The 18,490-nt window shown below is 41.1% G+C and overlaps 1 protein-coding gene across 1 annotated transcript; it reads right to left on the bottom strand.

The window, feature by feature from the left end:
• Window positions 1-50: 50 nt before the first annotated feature.
• Window positions 51-18,041, bottom strand: ddx41 (DEAD (Asp-Glu-Ala-Asp) box polypeptide 41). Its single transcript, XM_084085604.1, has 17 exons — window positions 17,880-18,041; window positions 16,109-16,204; window positions 14,577-14,727; window positions 13,675-13,749; window positions 13,399-13,459; window positions 13,170-13,306; window positions 12,581-12,653; window positions 10,777-10,930; window positions 10,078-10,214; window positions 8,940-9,102; window positions 8,493-8,624; window positions 6,649-6,720; window positions 6,126-6,222; window positions 4,471-4,620; window positions 4,282-4,353; window positions 3,884-3,994; window positions 51-693 (listed from the first exon to the last, which is right to left on the bottom strand). Exons 1-17 carry the CDS (start codon window positions 17,916-17,918, stop codon window positions 557-559), a joined length of 1,857 nt encoding a protein of 618 aa, XP_083941730.1. The 5' UTR covers window positions 17,919-18,041; the 3' UTR covers window positions 51-556.
• Between the last annotated feature and the right edge of the window lie 449 nt (window positions 18,042-18,490).

Raw genomic sequence — 18,490 nt, 5'->3', positions numbered from 1 at the left:
GCGGGACACACTTCCCTTTGCATCGCTGTGCTCGAGCACTTCAGCAACACCCTTTACCAAAAGGACACCGTGGGTGTCGTTTTATTTACAATCACATGACAGATGCATTTTACAAAAGCAACACGTATTCAGAATAAAAGTACGGGAAAACAGCGAAATAAAATGACGATGTTCTGCAAGTTGTACCTTGGAAGAGTTCTTTATCTTGCAGAGCAGACCTGTGAAAATACACTTCCTTTGTCCGATGATGCAGAAGACAATACAAATTCCTCAGAGTTGTCGGTTTCTGGAGTATCGGTATTAGTATCAGTAAAACGTCCTTGTAAAGAAATGACCTCAAAGTGTTACGCCGGAGTTCTACTTTGTTGTACCACCCCAAACATAGCCTATATAAAAGCTCACAATGTGACGTGTTGTGAGCTTGTAGATTGGCTACTTTGGTATCAGTATCAGCGAATTAGCCATGTTAAGAAAATCCCTCAAAAGTCTTAGAAATGTCTCAGTTTCTCATCGAGTGTCAGTGAATCATCCATGTTAACAAAATCCCTCAAAAGTCTTAGAAGTCCATGGAACTGTGAGCCAGATAGTCCTTGCGTCCAATGTTGGTCACCTGTTTGGTCTGCATGGCTTCCAGCTTGGGACAGTCTGTAATACGATGACCCAGACCACCACAGAATGTACAGCCTCTCTCCCCTGTGAAAGTAATGACAAACAGCATGTTAAGACAGGAACCCAGGGCTCTTCACACACACTGAATGTGGTGGGGTTGCACGTGTTCTCAGAGCTGGACTTCAATTAATTTGCATAAAAGGCTAGAGAAAAAATAAATGAAGTGAGTGTGACATGAATATTTATATTTTATACTCTCTCTTTTGGGGCTCATTTCAACAAATGGTTATGGGGTTATAAGCATGTTTAAGGGGGTTCCAAATGGAAGGTTTGAGAACCACATGTCTAGCGCATTGTAAGAGTGATAGACATACCGGTTGCTCAGCTGATGCCACTTCAACCTAAGTACTTAAGAAGTGTGGTTTTGTGTGGGAGTTTCACTTACATGTGGTAGGATGTGCGTGTTTGTGTCCGTTTAAAATTGGTGGTTGTGACTTAGTGGGAGGATGTGCGTGCACACCCGTGTGTGTATGTCTTATTGTCCATCAGAAGAAAACGTAGTCATTGTTATTTGTGTTCTACACTTTTAGATCATGGTATTTCCACACGTTTCCTATTGCAGTAGTTCAGCAGCTGCACTCATTTACAGGGCGTTAGCGATTATTCTATAGAGTCATTTTTTTTATTTTCTTTACTTTGTTGCACCCCATATCATTTGTATGACTCCCTCTATCTGCACTAGCCTGAAAAAGACCCCACTCCCCCGCATTCTCATTACTGTGCAACCCTGGCAATGGAGTGCTCAGTAAAGCCACTACCTCAAACAGCACACATCTCTCACACACACACACACACACACACACACACACAGAGCACTAAAACCTCACCTACACACTGCGTCCATCACACATCCTGTTGATGTTAATACTTTACGCTGTCAAGCAAAACTGGCCAATCGACACATTTGTCTGCATATTATTAACCACTTATGCACGTTTACCCACTGTCATAGTCACCATCCTCATTCTGGGCATGTCATTATAGGCGCTCACAAGTTAACGTGATGTAACACTTGTGGTTACACTACACACTTCTGGGTGTTTTTCCGCTGAATGTATGCCCAGTGATGTGAAATTCTAAGTCATCGTTTCGCGACGTCAACACTTTCTGGAACGATACACAAGTCATAGTGTATTTGTCTTTTTTTTTGCCCCACATCAGAATAGGATTTTTTTTTGTGTACTTTTTGTTCTGACGATGTCTATTAGTAGTTATTTTTACATTCCATGTTGCATACCAATGTCCCTAAATATAAATTCTAAATAATAATGTATGTCAAAACTTTTGATTTAGACAACTCCTCATTCAAAGAGATGTTATCTTGTTAATCAGAACTTACTTCCTGGGTGTGCATTCCCACAAAAGGTGCCTGAGTGAACAGACCTCTCTTAACCACTTAAAAGGGGAATTTTGGACCACGGTTTAGGGTTATGATGTTATGATGAATGGTACAGTAGAGAAATGTCATAGCTCCATCCCGGGTCCCACACAGCTTAAAACGTGCGCCAATAGGCAGGGGTGCACATAACTGGTGCGCAGGTGCGCATGCGCACCCAAAATAAAAAATGCGCACCACATCAGGCGACGCGAGGCGCTTTTGCGCACCAACAGCTGGGGCAGGAATTTCCAAGCTTTTATTTTTTAGCAAAAATAAAAAATAAAAGCCTGGAGATCGAGGCTAGGAATTTACTTCCTGAAGCCACACTCACACAATAACTCTAAAGCAACCGTCGGCCCCATGTACAGCCATTAGGCACAGGGGTAGAGATATGACTCGCGTCGCCTCGCATTGCCTCGCTGCGTGCACGCAGCCAGCAGCGGCTGTTAGAGGCACTCGTCACCGATGATGAACGCACCGTAATGGTGCAAAATATGCCGTGAACGTCCCAATCTGGCGGATAAAATCAGCGCAGCAGCACAGGGCACCAACCTTGGGGGCTTTATCTAACAGCGTGAGAAAAAAAAAACGGCGAAAATTTAGAAGGAGAGCGTCCTTTTTTTCTCGCCCCCCCCCCCCCCCCCCCCGTTGACAAAACTGTCCGGTGGGCACCGTGCTGAACACCCCCCCCCCCCCCCCGTTGACAAAACTGTCCGGGCTGAACCCCCCCCCCCCCCCCCCCCCGTTGACAAAACGGGACGGGCGCCATGCGCACCAAGTCACATGTCCAGGTGCTCTTCTGCGTACCAGACCTAAAAAGTTATGTGCACCCCTGCCAATAGGCCTTGCGTTAGATCGCGTATTTGAATAGCTTTTTTTTTTTAGATCTGACGTTCATAGTGACAGAACACTATGCAACCGAGAAGGGAAAAAAACAGAAGTCTCGCTAGACGAGATTTCAATCTCGTCTAGCGAGACTTCCGTTTTTTTCCCTTCTCGGTTGCATAGTGTTCTGTCACTATGAACGTCAGATCTCTCTCTCAAAAAAAAAAGATATTAAAATACGCAAAATAATGGAAGGCCTATTGGCGCACGTTTTAAGCAATTCCCCTTTAAGGCTTAAGTCATATATATTATTCTTCATTATGATGTCATGTGGGCGGATATAGCCGATCTACAAGCTCACAACCCAATGCGTTGTGAGCTGTAGATGTGCCATGTTTGCGTATGCCCAAAAATAGGTTGAAAGTGGTCAAAGAGACTGTCTTGGCACTGCATCACCAGGAAAAGCAAATTCCTTGCAACGCTTTCGTAGAAATAAGGCAAGTGTTAAAGCCAGGTGTAAAAGGGACCAACCAGTGTTTACTGATTGTGATCTAGACCAGTGGTTCTCAAAGTGGGGTCCAGGGACCCTCAGGCTTCCTCCAGGGGGTTCCAAAAGGACCCTTACAGGTCTGTAACTCTGAGAGTATACAAATGGTACCAAACGGACCCGTATGGGTCCGTTTGGTACCAATCGTACACTCTTAAGGTCCTTACACACCGGGCGACACCGGCGAAAATAGCGAATATACGCAAAATTCGGACTCGTTCCGAATAATTAAAAGACGCTTTTTCGCTTCGCTTTTTCGCTCCATGTACGGAGCCATTGACTTTATAAGGTTTAAAAAAAAAACGCATTATTCGCACGAAAAAATCGCCCCGGTGTGTAACAACCTTAAGAGTTACGGGGGTCCTGGAAATGAAGAAGTTTGAGAAGCACTGATCTGGACTCAACAACAGCAGTTAGACCGAGAGGAGAGACATTAGTGAGGGAGTTTGAAGAAAGAGGCTCACCTCCAATGTCCAGCATGGTCTCGTCTCCCGTCTGCAGCACCTGGAGGACAGGCGGAACCTTCTGCTTGGCCTCGATCAGCAGGGCTTTCAGATCCATCAACACAGACTCATCTGGGGTCAAACGTACAACACGTGTTCAGAGCCCAACAATACGACATTGAATTTATTGAAATTGTGAAAATCACCATTTTGTATTTCACCGCTGTCGGGTGGAAAAAGTAAAAAAGCTTGTGGATCGGCTATTTTCACTGCTTTTGTGCGACACTCTTGTATGATGAAGTAGGCAGGGCATGAATAAATGCACGGAAAAAACATGAAAAAAAAGGAAATATCGAGATACAAGGTTTCTGCCGGACACTAATGATTTGTATGTTCATTTTGTGTTTGTCTTTTCTCACCGCAGCCTTTATTGATGAAGGTTGTAGCGATACCAGTTTTCCCCGAACGTCCTGTCCTTCCAATTCTATGGACTGAAAACGAAAACACCAAAATGTTTTATATCAAATTATGGGAAACTCAAGTTAACATACATTTTAAGCATTTCCTGGCATCATCCAATACTGATCACACAGACAATATTCTCTCACCGTAGTTTTCTATCTCCTCAGGCATGTCATAATTCACCACATGCTGTATAGCTGGGAAATCCAGACCCTTGGAAGCAACGTCTGTGGCGACTAGGACATCTTTCAACCCCCCCTTGAATGCTTCTATGGCCTTAGTTCTCTCCTCTTGATCTAAAGACATCAATGAACATCACATTGTCATTTACAGTGACAGTGTCATATTAATGAATACACAGATTATTTGGACACATACATCTGTGAAGCAGGACAGGGTGTGACATACATGGTTTGATGACATCTGGTGGTAATGCTTAGCAACTACAAGGAGACATATTAAGGCTCTCTACTAAATCAGGTGATTCTGAAGTCACCAGCATGACCCCAAATTAACATATCAAATAGATCATGCGTTTCCAGTTCCACAGTCTCAAATTAATTAAAAATATATAGAGATTGAACACACTAAGACATTTAAAATTGTGAGAAGACATCACACATGTATTGACTGTCATAAAGGTGCATGCACTTGCCATCGAGCAAGGATTGGACGTCAAAATCTACAGACACACATTCAAATTTGTCCAGATCACAGATGGTCATTAAAAATCTAATGTTTTACATAAATATGACAGCACCGACCGGTCCGAGGTTCAACTGGGAGGCAACAGATTTGAAGCCTAAACCCCAGCACATGTCCATGGTGACCAGCACTCTTTTGCGGACACCAGCGCAGATCTTGAATATCAGCCCCCATGGCACAAATCAGGGTTGTAAAGCTCAATACATGCTCCTTCTGTCGGAAAAGATCCGCTTTGGAAGGGTTTTCTGAGCTAGTTTCAGGGAGTTCGGACATCTGGAGGTGCAGGAGCGTCCGAAAAAAAATCTGAAGCTTTGAATGACGTCGAAATGTAGTTATATCCCCTCAGTTTCCGGGGGGAAAAAAGTTAGGACGTTGGAAGGAGCAAGTAGTGCAGGCTTTAAATCTTCATTTGTGTTCACGTTATTGGTCGCATGGGGGAGTAAAGGTCTAATTTAACCTGAGCCTTGAATAGTGAGAAACATTATCATCAAACTAATGGTGTCTGGCTGTCTGTTGCTGGCTATAGACCATTAAAATGTCTACTAACTACTCCCAGAGTTCAAACAAAACATGCTGACGCAGTGGTTAGTCATTATGCCACACACAGTAATTGGAACAAACTTCCCAAGGATCTGAGCCTTGTGCCATCTTTGAATACTTTCAGATCAAGGCTGAAAACTTTTATGTTCTCCACTGCATTTTATTTTTAACATTTCAGCTTACGGCGGTGTCTTTCTTTTTTAAGATGTATCTTATTATTTATTTCATTTCTTTTGCCTTTTGTGCTTAAATGCCTTTTTGTGTTATGTAAAGTTGTACCTTGAATTGCCTTTGTGTCGCCTTTTATTTAAATAATTCATATTTTTTTAAATCCGAGTTATTATTTATGTCTGTATTTTTATGCTTTTAGTTGCCTTTTGCATTTATCCACATCAATACTGGCCCTATATTGGGAATGTCAGTCAAAACCTTTCCAAAATAGCACAAAGAAAAAGCTGATCTACAAGATCACAACACATGGTGATGCATTATGAGCTTGTAGATTGTCTATTTTCGCCATTCGACACCGTAGTAATAAACGGAAGCTTCTTCTTACCCTTCCCTCCGTGGATGGCCACAGCTTCAACTCCTTTCAGTAGCAGATACTCATGGATGGCGTCCACATCTGCTTTCTTCTCGGCAAACATCAGCACCTGCCATTATGAAAGAGGAACTATCTGAGTTTCACATGTGTATGTGTAGGTCTGTCACAATTATTACATAATCGCAATTATTTGAGATGATCGCAATTATTTTCCGTATAATTTTTCCATTCATCTGTATACATTTATCTATTGAAAAATGTTTATACATTAAAAAAAAATTGCAGATTGGCTATTTTCCCTGTTAAAACTAAACTTTTAAATATGCACATTATTTATTTTGATTACATTTTTTGTTTACAAAGAAATGTAATTTAGATTTATGTTCCAATGTTCAATGCCAAAACCACAATTAAATAGTTCATCACAATTATTTGCATGACAATTAATCAGCAAGTAAAATGACATGATCGTCATTTCATGACAGCCCTAAGTACGATATGTGTGACTTTCATTACATATGAGGACATTACTGACTGGTGGTGGTGTTTTCTGGAGACACTCGAGCAGGTAGACCATCTTGGCTTCCTCTTTGACGTATTCCACTTCCTGCACACACACACACACACACACACACACACACACACACACACACACACACACACACACACACACACACACACACACACACACACACACACACACACACACACACACACACACACACACACACACACACACACACACACACACACACACACACACACAGAATAGTTTTAAATCCAGTGGATACATAATTTTCACACAAAAAAGAATCCTGCTGTTGGTTTATAAAGCAATGAATAGCTTTCAGGGCCAAAATACATTAGTTATCTTGTTCTATATTGTGACCCATACAGACCTATCAGGTCACCAGGGACAGGTCTGCCTTGTGTCCCCAGAGTTAGGGCAGGTACACACTATACGACTTTTAAGTGGTCGGGGGGTTATCTGATCGTTAAGCATTTCACACTACAGGAGTCTATTTCTTGAAATCGGCTGACATATATTGTTGTGGTTTTCACTAGAGGTGCTGCGATCAAGGTTTTTGCGATCTGATCCGATTCCGATCAGGCAGCATCAAAACAGATCCGATCCGATTAATTCCGATACGGCACATAATAGTCTCTAAACTGTCTATCTAAAATGTTGTATTTAAAAAAAAAATGTTGCTCTGTAAAGCACTTTGAGCTGCATTTATGTCATGAAATGTGCTATATAAATAAAGTTTATTATTATTATTATCTAATGTTGACCCCCCCCCCCCCACACACCTCTTGGTCTGCACACCGCTCAGAAAAAAGAAAAGAAAAGTATTTTGCTGCGTGTCTGAATCACTTTATCTTTTATCCCAAATGTGTCCCCATCAGTCTAAAGAAGAGCCTCGATGGACAGCTAGGCCTACCAAGACGCCATCTAAGTTTCCCTTTTATGTAGGCATTGTCTTTTTTAATAAGACGGACAATAATACATCCTGTGGGTTAATGATTAATCACCAGGTTCGAGAGAGCAGTGGTGGAAAACGTAGTCACATTGTTTAGTCTTATCCAACGATAACAAAATATTCTAGTTTTGGGTCTGAGAGTCTAAATCTCATCAAATGGTGGGAATGGGATCCGTGGCTTAAATGTGGAATAAATAATGGACCTTCATATGAAAAAGGTTGAAAACCACTGGCCTAGAGGAGAGGGGAGAATGAGTGAGGAAGAGACGGACAAAAACGTCAGAAGAAAGTGGCTGTCTCTAGTCTACACCCTCCCCAATACCGGTTAGGGTTGGCAGTGACAGGGACTATACAGTATATAATATCGTCTCTGTCGGGTTGAAACCTCATAGAGCTTGTAGATCTACTTTTGATGCTTTTGTGTGACGCTGTAGGATGATGAAGATAAGAAGGGCATTCATTTACACCACTGCGAGAGAGAGGCTGGTCGCAAAAGCCAGTGTTGTTAATTCAGCCAAAATCATTTGCGTTTCAAATGGTATTGTTTGATCGGCTGGTGATATAACTTAACAGTCAAAAGGTATTTATAAACGTACTTGTGTGGATGACGGTGACGGAGAATTTGAATGAAGTCTGGATCAGGACGCGCTACACACTTCTGTGTTGCTTGCACGGACTGTGTGTCAGCCTGTACAACATGTGGCGCCTCTCTCTCTCCGTTTTATTTGAACCTATTCTTATTTTTAATTGTAATCAAATGTCCTTATAAAATGTGTCTTAATGTTTAATGTTTTGTGTAAAGCCCTTTGACATAAATAAGACTGCAAAGTATATTTATCTGTATAGCACATTTAAACTACAAAGTTCAAAACGTCTTCCATTGAAAAGATGAACATACCTGGATGACATCCAAACTGGCAGCACCTGCTCTGCCAACATTTATAGTGATGGGCTTAACCAGGGCACTCTTGGCAAAGTTCTGGATCTTCTTGGGCATGGTAGCACTGAAAAGCAGGGTTTGTCTCTGACCCTAAATAACAACAAATATAAAGTTATAACACCTCCCACGTCAATTCTGCAAGGAGAACTTTGCTGACATTTAACGTGAATCCAATTGTTCTTTTGTGATCATCTGTGAAAATCTGACATAACATATCTCAGTGTGTTGTGTGTGCCAAGAGCTCATGCAACACAAAATTCAGAAATATGGAGATGCAAGGTTTGTGTCCGATATATTTATCCTTTGCACCCCATAGGGAGGTTGTGGGGGGGATGAAAAACAGGCGCAGAAGATCACAAAGTATAATCTGACCTGGAAGCAGACCATCACAAAGTATAATCTGACCTTGAAGTAGGAGAAGATGGTCCTGATGTCCTCCTCAAAGCCCATGTCAATCATCCTGTCGGCCTCGTCCAGTGCCAGGTAGCGGCAGATGTCCAGACTGATCATCTTCTTCTGAAGCAGGTCCATCAGTCTGCCTGGGGTGGCCACCATCATGTGGACGCCACTGCAGGAGTGCAACAGTTAATCCAACTAATCCATAATAAAAGATAATGGCTCGGTTTATAAAACAATCGATAAAACCATTTCAAAAATAGTGAAATTCAGGGTTTAGCGATGTATGTAGCCACACGTTGTGAACTTGTGAATCAGCTAATTTCACTATTTTTGCACGACTCCGTTGTGCAGCTAATTATAAAATAATGCATAAGCGCTTAATTAATTAATCGATTAATAAAAGTAAATGATAGAATAACCGATATAGTTGCATTAAGTAATCAATAGTTGCAACCCTACTCTACTGTTATCCTGCAGGACACAAGGACAGATAACATCTCTGTACGGCTGCAACTATGCATTATCTTCTTAGCGATTATTGTATTGATTAATTGAATAATCGTGCAATGACGTGCAGAGTTTTTAAATATATATATTTTTTCTCGATATGACTGAATCAATTAACCACTTAGCCCTATGTTATACTTCATCACACGACAGTTTTGTTAACATTACAACAAACGTAATCACTTGACAGGAATGTGCAAGGAAACATCTGTGACAAACATTTGGAAGATCCATCTGAACCCATTTAGACCTGAGGCCAATTTTAAAAATGCCTTCTAAATCCTAACCAAGTTTTCTAGAAAACTTTACATTTTTATTAAAACATTTTCTTTTTAAAAAGCATTTTGCTATGTACAAAATGTACGTACAAAATTACACAGATGCTTTCCTGGTTTTTAAAGATAAAACATATAGGCTTTCCAGGTCTTAATGGGTTTTAATAATGATCTTATATACAAAGATAGAAGCCTCAGTATTTTGCCTGGAGTGTTTTGGCTGGAGACGGTCCACAGGGGCCAAATTCCTCCACGACACCCGTCAATCTCAAAGCACCTGACTTCTTATTTTGACGCACGCGTCACTATAGATATTTACCACCAATGCTACAACTTCATCCAAGGGAAAACAAAGCACTTACTGTTTAACCACCTCCATCTGATCCTTGACAGACATCCCTCCGATGCAGAGGGCAGTACGTAGCTGTGGCGCTCCCTCCTCCTCCAGGAGTTTACAGTAATACTCGATGATGCCGTGGGTCTGCCTCGCCAACTCTCGCTGGACAACAAAGGGTGATGGGTGAAATAAACATTAGGTTACATTAAGTTCTTCTGATGTTATCATGGCTGACATTCATCATGGCCCACGGGAGCAAGCAGCATGAAGATTAGGGGAAAGAAAGAAGAAAGATTTCAGATGCTGAAATCAAGGTTTTAGTTAACGAAGTAATGAACCAAAATAAATAGACTTGCCGTCAATTCTGAAACAAACTGTCATTCTTTTTTAGTTAAGATTTTGCTCATTTGGGTCAATACATCAATCCTTTTTCCATTTGGTGGCTGGTGTTTTATTAACAGTTTTCCTGTGCTTAAAGCACGTTCAGTGCTATACGAAATGTACGCACATTATTATGTATAAGTACAAAATGATCAATGTAAAACTTTGCTTGGAAACAATGGTACAGATGGTTTATGGACATTTCTGTTGACAAATGAGAGCCTTGCAGATTTCATTCATTGACTTCGAGACATTAAGCATGCTTTACATCATTGACCTATATAAAGTGAAGTGTGGATATGTAACATTTTAAGCTGCAGTCATCAGAGTGGGTATGTCTTACAGATGGACAGATGATGAGTCCATAAGGACCTTCTCTCTTGCAGAACGGCAGCCTTTTCTCCTGCTCCAGTGAGAACATGATGATGGGCAGAGTGAAGACCAGCGTCTTTCCTGAACCAGTGAAGGCGATGCCGATCATGTCCCGGCCTGACAGACTACACACACAAACAAACAAAGAAACCTAGTCAATTCATGAACAGCATGGGCTGTGTCTGCCTTGAAGGCAGTATGGCATCAGTGTAAAATGCTGCCTGATGGGGTGCATTCATTTGGCTGATTTTGAACGCAGCATCAGGATGTCCTTCTATTGTAATATTTTATGGCATGGCTCTGTAGGAGGCTAGCTTTCTATGAGAAGGTGGTCTGTCTGTAGCCAAATTCCTATAGACCACCGAAGTCCTGACGTCACTCGTTCATCCCCAGGTTCGTAAAGTAATTTCGCTATGGAGAATAACATTGGGTCATCTTAGAATCGTCTCATATAAGAATTGTGGTCCAAAAATAAAAACAACTGTCTCGGCGATATTGTCAGGGAGGCGGTTCTGTATAGTTTATGATAGTCAGTCACTTATATTTGAAACGGTCTGTTTCTGGCGAAAATTTAACTAATTCGGCGGAAGTAACATTATCGTTTTCTCACCGTCAGTTGATGCTTCATATCCATAAGAGTCAAACCGCCGGGGTCATTTGTTTATTTTTGTAACACAGTTCTTATTTGACGCAATATTAAATACGTCTATGGGATTCAGAATGGGGGTGGAAAACTGCGAACCAGGTAGACAAACAAAGGATGCGTAAATTACGTCAGACTTCGGTGGTCTATACCCCAACTACCACACTCGCTCACTAGTCCCGCCTCCGAGCGAGGAGGAGAGGATTATATGAGAGTCAAGCCGGCTGGACTGACAGTCACATTCAAATTCCTCACTCCTGCCCGCTCATTCACCTGCATACCATGTTGTATATTAGATGCTGTATTTCTCATACAGTATATGAGCAGTTTGACATGCATTCTCGCACAACAAACAGCATGATTTAAATAAATGAAAATCAACCCATTATTTAATGTGCTGCATCAGTTGCTTTGATCACTGTTATTCAGAATATACATTATAAATGCACTTCAGTATCTCTGCAATTTAATCAAGTGGGGCACTTTCACCCTCAAACCGTCCAACACACGCATGCAGGCACGTTACTGTACGTTTACATTTTAGGATACGAGCATGTAGAACAACGTTGCATTGGCTCCAAAACATCCCTTTGAAGAGTGTGAAAGCACAATGCTGTTTTTTTTAGACCCCATCTCCCAGACAGCGTTCCTCCCATAGCCCGAGGAGACAGTCCATCCAATAACAGAACAGGCAGTCAACACTTCCGGAGAGAGGACGAGAACAGGCTGAAGCCTACACTTGATGTACCCTCACTGTTTGACGCTCCAAGCGGCTTGGAGAGCCCACTCCCTCTTTAGTCTCGGCTCCACCAAAAGCAAATTACCATTTGGGGCAACACTATTTCCGGGTTAAGCTGGAGGACAGAGAGTGGAGTGAGCAGAGATCGTTGTTGAGAATTACCAAAAGTCCCAACTGTCTGAAATCTGAACAGAGATAACTATGGCTAATGTTAGCTGCCAAGAGCAGCAGTTATATATACCGAATGAGTCGCCAAAGCGTTACTTACAAGTTCATGACGAGCTTCCTGCCTCCACACAAAAACGGTGCCTTTAAAGGACGGTAGCTTATCTCTGTCTGAAGCACAACCCAAATATTCAAAATGAGATCGTACAGAAGTAGAGATATACTCACATTGTAGGAATTCCTTGAATTTGTATGGGTGTGGGGTGCACAATTCCCTTCTTTTTAAGCCCTTTCAGGACAGCTGCAAACAGAAAAATGTTTTCAGTACCAAGAGTATCACTAATGTGGCACTATAGACGAATCCATAGAGCTCTCCCCTGGCACAATCATAATTTTGGTCAGAATGCACACCGCAGCAGGAGTCTGACACCGCAGTGCTCTGTGGATTCGTCTATAGGCATTATAACAATCATGTATATGTTTTGGTCTAGGGCTGGGTGATATGAACAACAAATAATCACAATATATTTTACCTCAATATGAACATTGTCTTTTACATTTTCTAAAATTGCTAAAATAGCCAATCTACATCTAAAAGCTTTTAGATTTGCGATTTAAGCATAAAATAAGGCAATTTAAACAAGGAAAAGAGAGCACCTCTGCCATATCATGATGTGCATAATCCCAGCCCTATTTTGGTCCACTACCCACCTCGATTATTCTTTCCCTAGATTCTCTAGCTAGCACAAGCTGAATCGATACACAACCAGAGTGGGGTTCTGGTTTTTCATTTGTGGGTATAGTGAGTGGTAATAACCTGGTGGAAGTTTCATCTCCCTGAAGCTCTTGATGGGTGCAGGGACTCCATCTCCATCCACCAGGATGTGGTACTTCTTCCTGACGCGGTCGTGTCTGGGGCCAGGCATGTTCAGGATGTAGCGCGGAGCCTTCCAGCTACACAGGACATACAGTCAGGTTAGAGGACAAGTTCGGTGTTGTTCTCGCGATTTTCTAGTCATCAAAGGTCGTTTGAGCTTATAACTCACCTAGTTTTTATGGGATCATCATAGATGATGCCTTTGGCCATCTCCTTTACGGACATCAGAGCTGAGGGAGAAGTAGTTTCCGGTAACTCATTGTGCAAGCTTTCATGTTTAGCATGTTGAATTCATCAGAGTAAATATGATTATCAATCAACTTAATGCTATCCATAACAAAACAAGGATAAATCAATTAAAAAAAACACAAACTTTGTACAGAACCCACACGTAGTCATGCACAACAACACAATTGCAGTCTAGTTCACGGCTCTTTCATTGTACCTCTGCCCTCCGCAACACTCTCAAGAATCTTTTCTTCTTCCTTCAGCTGCTTCTCCTTGGCTGACTCCTTACGCGCTGTAAACAGACAGATGATATACATGACTGCAATTTTCAAAAATTCAAAAAAGATTTAGAATCTTTTTGAAACATTTGGGAGTCCCTCACACAAAATATTTTCAAATGGGGGTTAGCAGCAAAATACCATGGAATAAAGCAAAATAAAATCTCAAGACTGAAAGTTTAATGATGATGTTTAGGTATTATCATTCTAAACCTATGTTGCTGCTGTTCCACAATCTACATACAGCCAACCAGATAAAGAAATCAAAGATTTGGGGCATTAACTTTTGCTTCTATTGTTAGTTTGATCACTTCAAATACTCTTTCATCTTAAAATAAATAACTAACAACCGAAAATCGCGGATCTACAAGCTCATAACATGTCGCAGTGTGATGTGTTGTGAGCTTATAGATATATAGATCGGCCACATGTTGGCTTCTGTGGAATCCAAATGACTGAAATCAGTCATGGTGACAGAACTTGAATCCATGAAACTTGAAACATATGAACTTGGGGGTCCGTGACATGAAAATGTTTGAGAACCACTGGTATAGACAGTATAGTATAGACTCTATACCACCGTTTCCCAAACAGTGGGGTGGCGGATCAATTTGTATGGGTCACGAGTAAATACCCCTTTATTTTTTGTTTCGTCCATTTTGTTTCTCATTATTATTTCAAAAGATTTCCACAAAAATACAAATAAATTAATTAATTAGAGGTAAGATAATACGTTGCATATTCGCGACATGTTGTGAGCTTGTAGATCGGCTATCTTCACTAGTTTGGGTCCCGGGGAGACGTCAAGCGTCAAAAACGTTTGTGAACCAGTGCTCTATACCCTCTGCTTTCTCCTTGAGGTGCTGGTGCTGGTCCAGGAGGCTGACGTTGGAACGAGGACCCAGGCCTTCATCCTCGTCCCTCTGCTCTCCTCCGCTGTCTTTCTGCTCTTCCTCCACGGCTTTCCCCCGCAGACGCAACATTTTCTGATGCTGTGCAAGATGCAAGAATCACATTATACATTTAACACATTCCCTGCCATTGACGGAGATCTCCGTCAAAACAATAATTATATATATATATATATATATATATATATATATATATATAATGTTTTCACACAGAACCAGGAGATAACGTGATCCAAAGATTTACTGCTCCATTCACTTCCTGGTTAAAGTATTAGGAAAATATTCTGTATCTCGGCTCCTGTGTTTTACTATCAGGGTTCCCATTTTTAACAATGAATTTTCTAAACTTTTCCATAACTTTTCCAAAGTATCTTACCCCATTTCCAGGACTATAGACGGATTTCCGCGCGACGTCATCACAGAGCAGAATGCGCAATCTGCGCATGCCCGGGTGAAAGGCGCGTTCGAAAATACAGCCCTGAGCAGCAGTGAGCGCACTGGCCAATACAAACTAATAGGCGAGTGTGCTCCGGTGCGTAATTTCCAAACGCACCCATAGGCTTCCCCCTCCTCTGCGCGGTCATATTCCTCTCATGTTTACTAACAGGAAACCCGTCTATAGAAATCAAACAAGGGCAATAATGAGACTCTTAAACCAGTGTGCTATCAATGCCCCAAGACAGACTCGAGCGAAGGTGTCACGTGACAAAAAGAACAGATCTACAAGCTAACAACGCATCAAGTAGCACTGCATGTTACCACAGTTTACCAATCTTTCACGTAATGTTAGACAAAAATAATGTATTTCGTTGCTGTCGGGCAGAAACCTCTCATCTCCGTATTTCAACTTTTTGTGTTTTTTTGTAAATCATACAGTGTCACGCAAAAGTCAAAAAAAAAAATCAAAAGTAGCAGATCTACAAGCTCAAAACGCGGCGCGAAGCGACGCGTTTTGAGCTTGTAGATCTGCTACTTTTGACATTTTAGAATTTGACTCCTGAAAAGTAACAGTTTTGGACATAATAGGTTTCCGACCGACAGAGACGATAGCTTTTCCAAAACATTTGATTAATTCCAAACCTTTTCCAGGCCTGGAAAACGTTTTTTCTAATTTCAAAATATTTCCAGGAATTTCATGACCGTGGGAACCCTGTACTATGTATTTTTGGCGAAACATGCTATTTTCAACTGGGTATAACAAGCGAACGGGAGGTCGCGATGACATATAGTTTTTTTCTTCACAGAAGCACAGTGAAACCCTCCGTGATTAGCAACCATCACGGGATCGATCATACTGGAGATAAATATTCTGTGGTTCTTGAAAGATTAGACAGAATACTTTAAAAATGCTGGCAGAAGCTACAGCCTGTTTTAGAAAGCCCCTGACAGTGAATGTGTTAATATGACAGCGGCCTTGTGTCCTGTCCTCCATCCATTATCGTCATGTTATTTTTGTACTTGCCATTTGCTGTTTTCTGATCTTGACAGGGACGTATGGAACGTAATCGTCATTCTCAGACGCTCCAGACCTCTCCTCGTCGTCCTCCCCATGGGACCTCTGATGTGGATGAAACACAAACATGATGAACAGGATGATGGGGTCACCTGGGCCCTGATGAGAGGCGTCTTGACAATGTATACTCGGTATTAACCCATTGAGACCTGAAGCCGATTCTACACGTCTCCTAAATCTCAACAGTATTCTGAAAAACGTATGTTTCTATATCAGTGGGGCTCAAACTTTTTCATGTCAAGGACCCCCAAAATGTTATGTATTTGGCCGCGGACCCCCATCAAAATATCTTGTTCCAGGGACCCCCCAGAAGCAAAGATTGAGTTAAAAATGTTCGCTTTAAAAATATATGTATTCAAAGATTTGCACACATTTTCATGATTTTTCAAAAATAGCAGATCTACAAGCTCGTAGCGCGGCACTCGGTGCCGCGCTATGAGCTTGTAGATCTGCTATTTTTGAATAGCCCAAAGTGTAAAATAATGCTGTTTAGCTCAAATCTAAAAATGACACAGTTCCAGGTCTTAATGGGTTAAGAGTGGGCGCCTCAGAAGTCTGGGCACCTCAATGTTAAATTGGCTATTTCTTTCCATAATGTTAAAAAAATAAATAAAGAATAAATGTGTGCTTTGGATAATGGTCTGAAAAAAGGTAAAGTATAAATGACTCAAACATGCTTTAATTATAGTTGACATGTAAGGCCTAATATTTCAACACTGTTGCTACAAAACCTGTGGATATAGTCATTAAGAGTTATGACATACACAATAAGTTGATGGGTAGATTCTAGATCTGAAAAGGATGTACGGTGTTCATTGTTCAGATCATGTATACTTTACATTATTTCAGAGGATTTTCCAAAGCATATTCATTACGTTTTCATATTTGGGGGAATAAAATGCCATTTTCACATTGCCTGCCCACTCCTCCTCCATTTGTACAGTACCAGTGTTGCTTGGCAAACAGAGCAGATCTACAAGCAGTAGTGCAAAGTAACGTAAGTACTGTACTAAAGTATTATTTTTTTTTTACATAATATACATTACTTGAGTATTTCCAATAATTTTATTCCACTACATCGCAGAGGAAAATATTGTACTTTTACTCCACTACAATTATTTGAAAACTTTTGTTACTAGTTACTTTGCAGATGTAAATTATGATGTTATAGGACATACATTAACCACTTTAGTCCTATTTTATACCTGGGCTATTTGAAAATAGCCGATCTACAAGCTCACAACGCGTTGCGATACGACGCGTTGTGCTATTTTCAAACATTTTAGTACTTTTACTTTTGGTACTTTAAGTACATTTTGATGACAATACTTTTGTACTTTTACTCAAGTTAATTTTGAATTCTGGACTTTTACTTGTAACAGAGTTTTTTTATATTGCAGTATTGGTACTTTTACTTAAGTAAATAATTTGAGTACTTTTTCTTTGTGGATTTAGATTATTATTTACATGATGTAAAAGCACAGAAAATTTAAAAAAAATACTCCAGTAAACCTCAAAATTGTACTCAAGTACAGTACTTGAGTAAACGTACTTAGTTACTTTACACCACTGTAAATGTAGACGTTCAACAAGAACATAAGCCGCGCTGAGCTGAAAGAGCAACATTCAATAACATCCGGTCATCACGGCTAGGCTAGGCTGGTAGCGACATGCTAAGCTAACGTGGCTAACAGCTTCGTAACGGTAAACTGTCTTTTACCTTCCTGGGTCTGGTCTCGTCCTCCATTATGGTCTCCATCCTCTCTGTCGACGACAATGAGCTGCTATGTTGTTGTGTTGGGTCTAAAGTGAGTTAAATGGGCCTGTGAGTGTGTGCGTGTGAGCTGCGCAGCATGTTTACTGAGAAGAAGCATACGACTCAGTGACGTCAGTGGAAGTGTTGCCAAGTTTTGCGAGAGGAACTAAGCAAGCAGGCAGTGTTGCCAGAGTTTGTGAGAGAAACAAGCAACCAGGTCTAGGAAAACCATGCAGCCCAAAAGAAACGAGTCAAACGACTATGGGCCACATGAGCACTTTAACATAATACATCAGCTATTTGAAAATAGCAGATCTACAAGATCACAACGGGGAGCCCGCCTTGCGGCAAGATCAAAGCGTGTCGTTACTCTCTTTTCTACACTCTGGTCTGTACGGGAAGGCTGCAGGGACACTCTTGTGTGCGTGGTCAGTCAGTGCCAGGCCTGTTTGAAGATTGTCGATCACGAGATTGTTGGTTGGTTGTTGTTTTTGTTTTGTTTTTTGCTTTGCTTTTTGTTTTTTTGTTTTCTTCCCGTTTTATTACATAAAAACAAACACAAAATAAAACATTTT

This window comes from Gymnoscopelus microlampas (assembly GCF_963454915.1).
Source record: "Gymnoscopelus microlampas genome assembly, chromosome: 18".
Classification (NCBI taxonomy): Eukaryota; Metazoa; Chordata; class Actinopteri; order Myctophiformes; family Myctophidae; genus Gymnoscopelus; species Gymnoscopelus microlampas.
The sequence above is the reverse complement of the archived record's forward strand: the minus strand, read 5'-3'. Positions and strand labels throughout refer to the sequence as shown.

Coding starts and splice junctions, on each gene's coding strand:
- ddx41 (XM_084085604.1), bottom strand. CDS start 17,918: ATGGAGACCATAATGGAGGACGAGACCAGACCCAGGAAG. Junction 12,654..13,169: donor GGAGATGAAACTTCCACCAG/GTTATTACCACT, acceptor TTCTGTTTGCAG/CTGTCCTGAAAGGGCTTAAA. Junction 10,215..10,776: donor GACTCATCATCTGTCCATCT/GTAAGACATACC, acceptor TTTGTTGTCCAG/CGAGAGTTGGCGAGGCAGAC.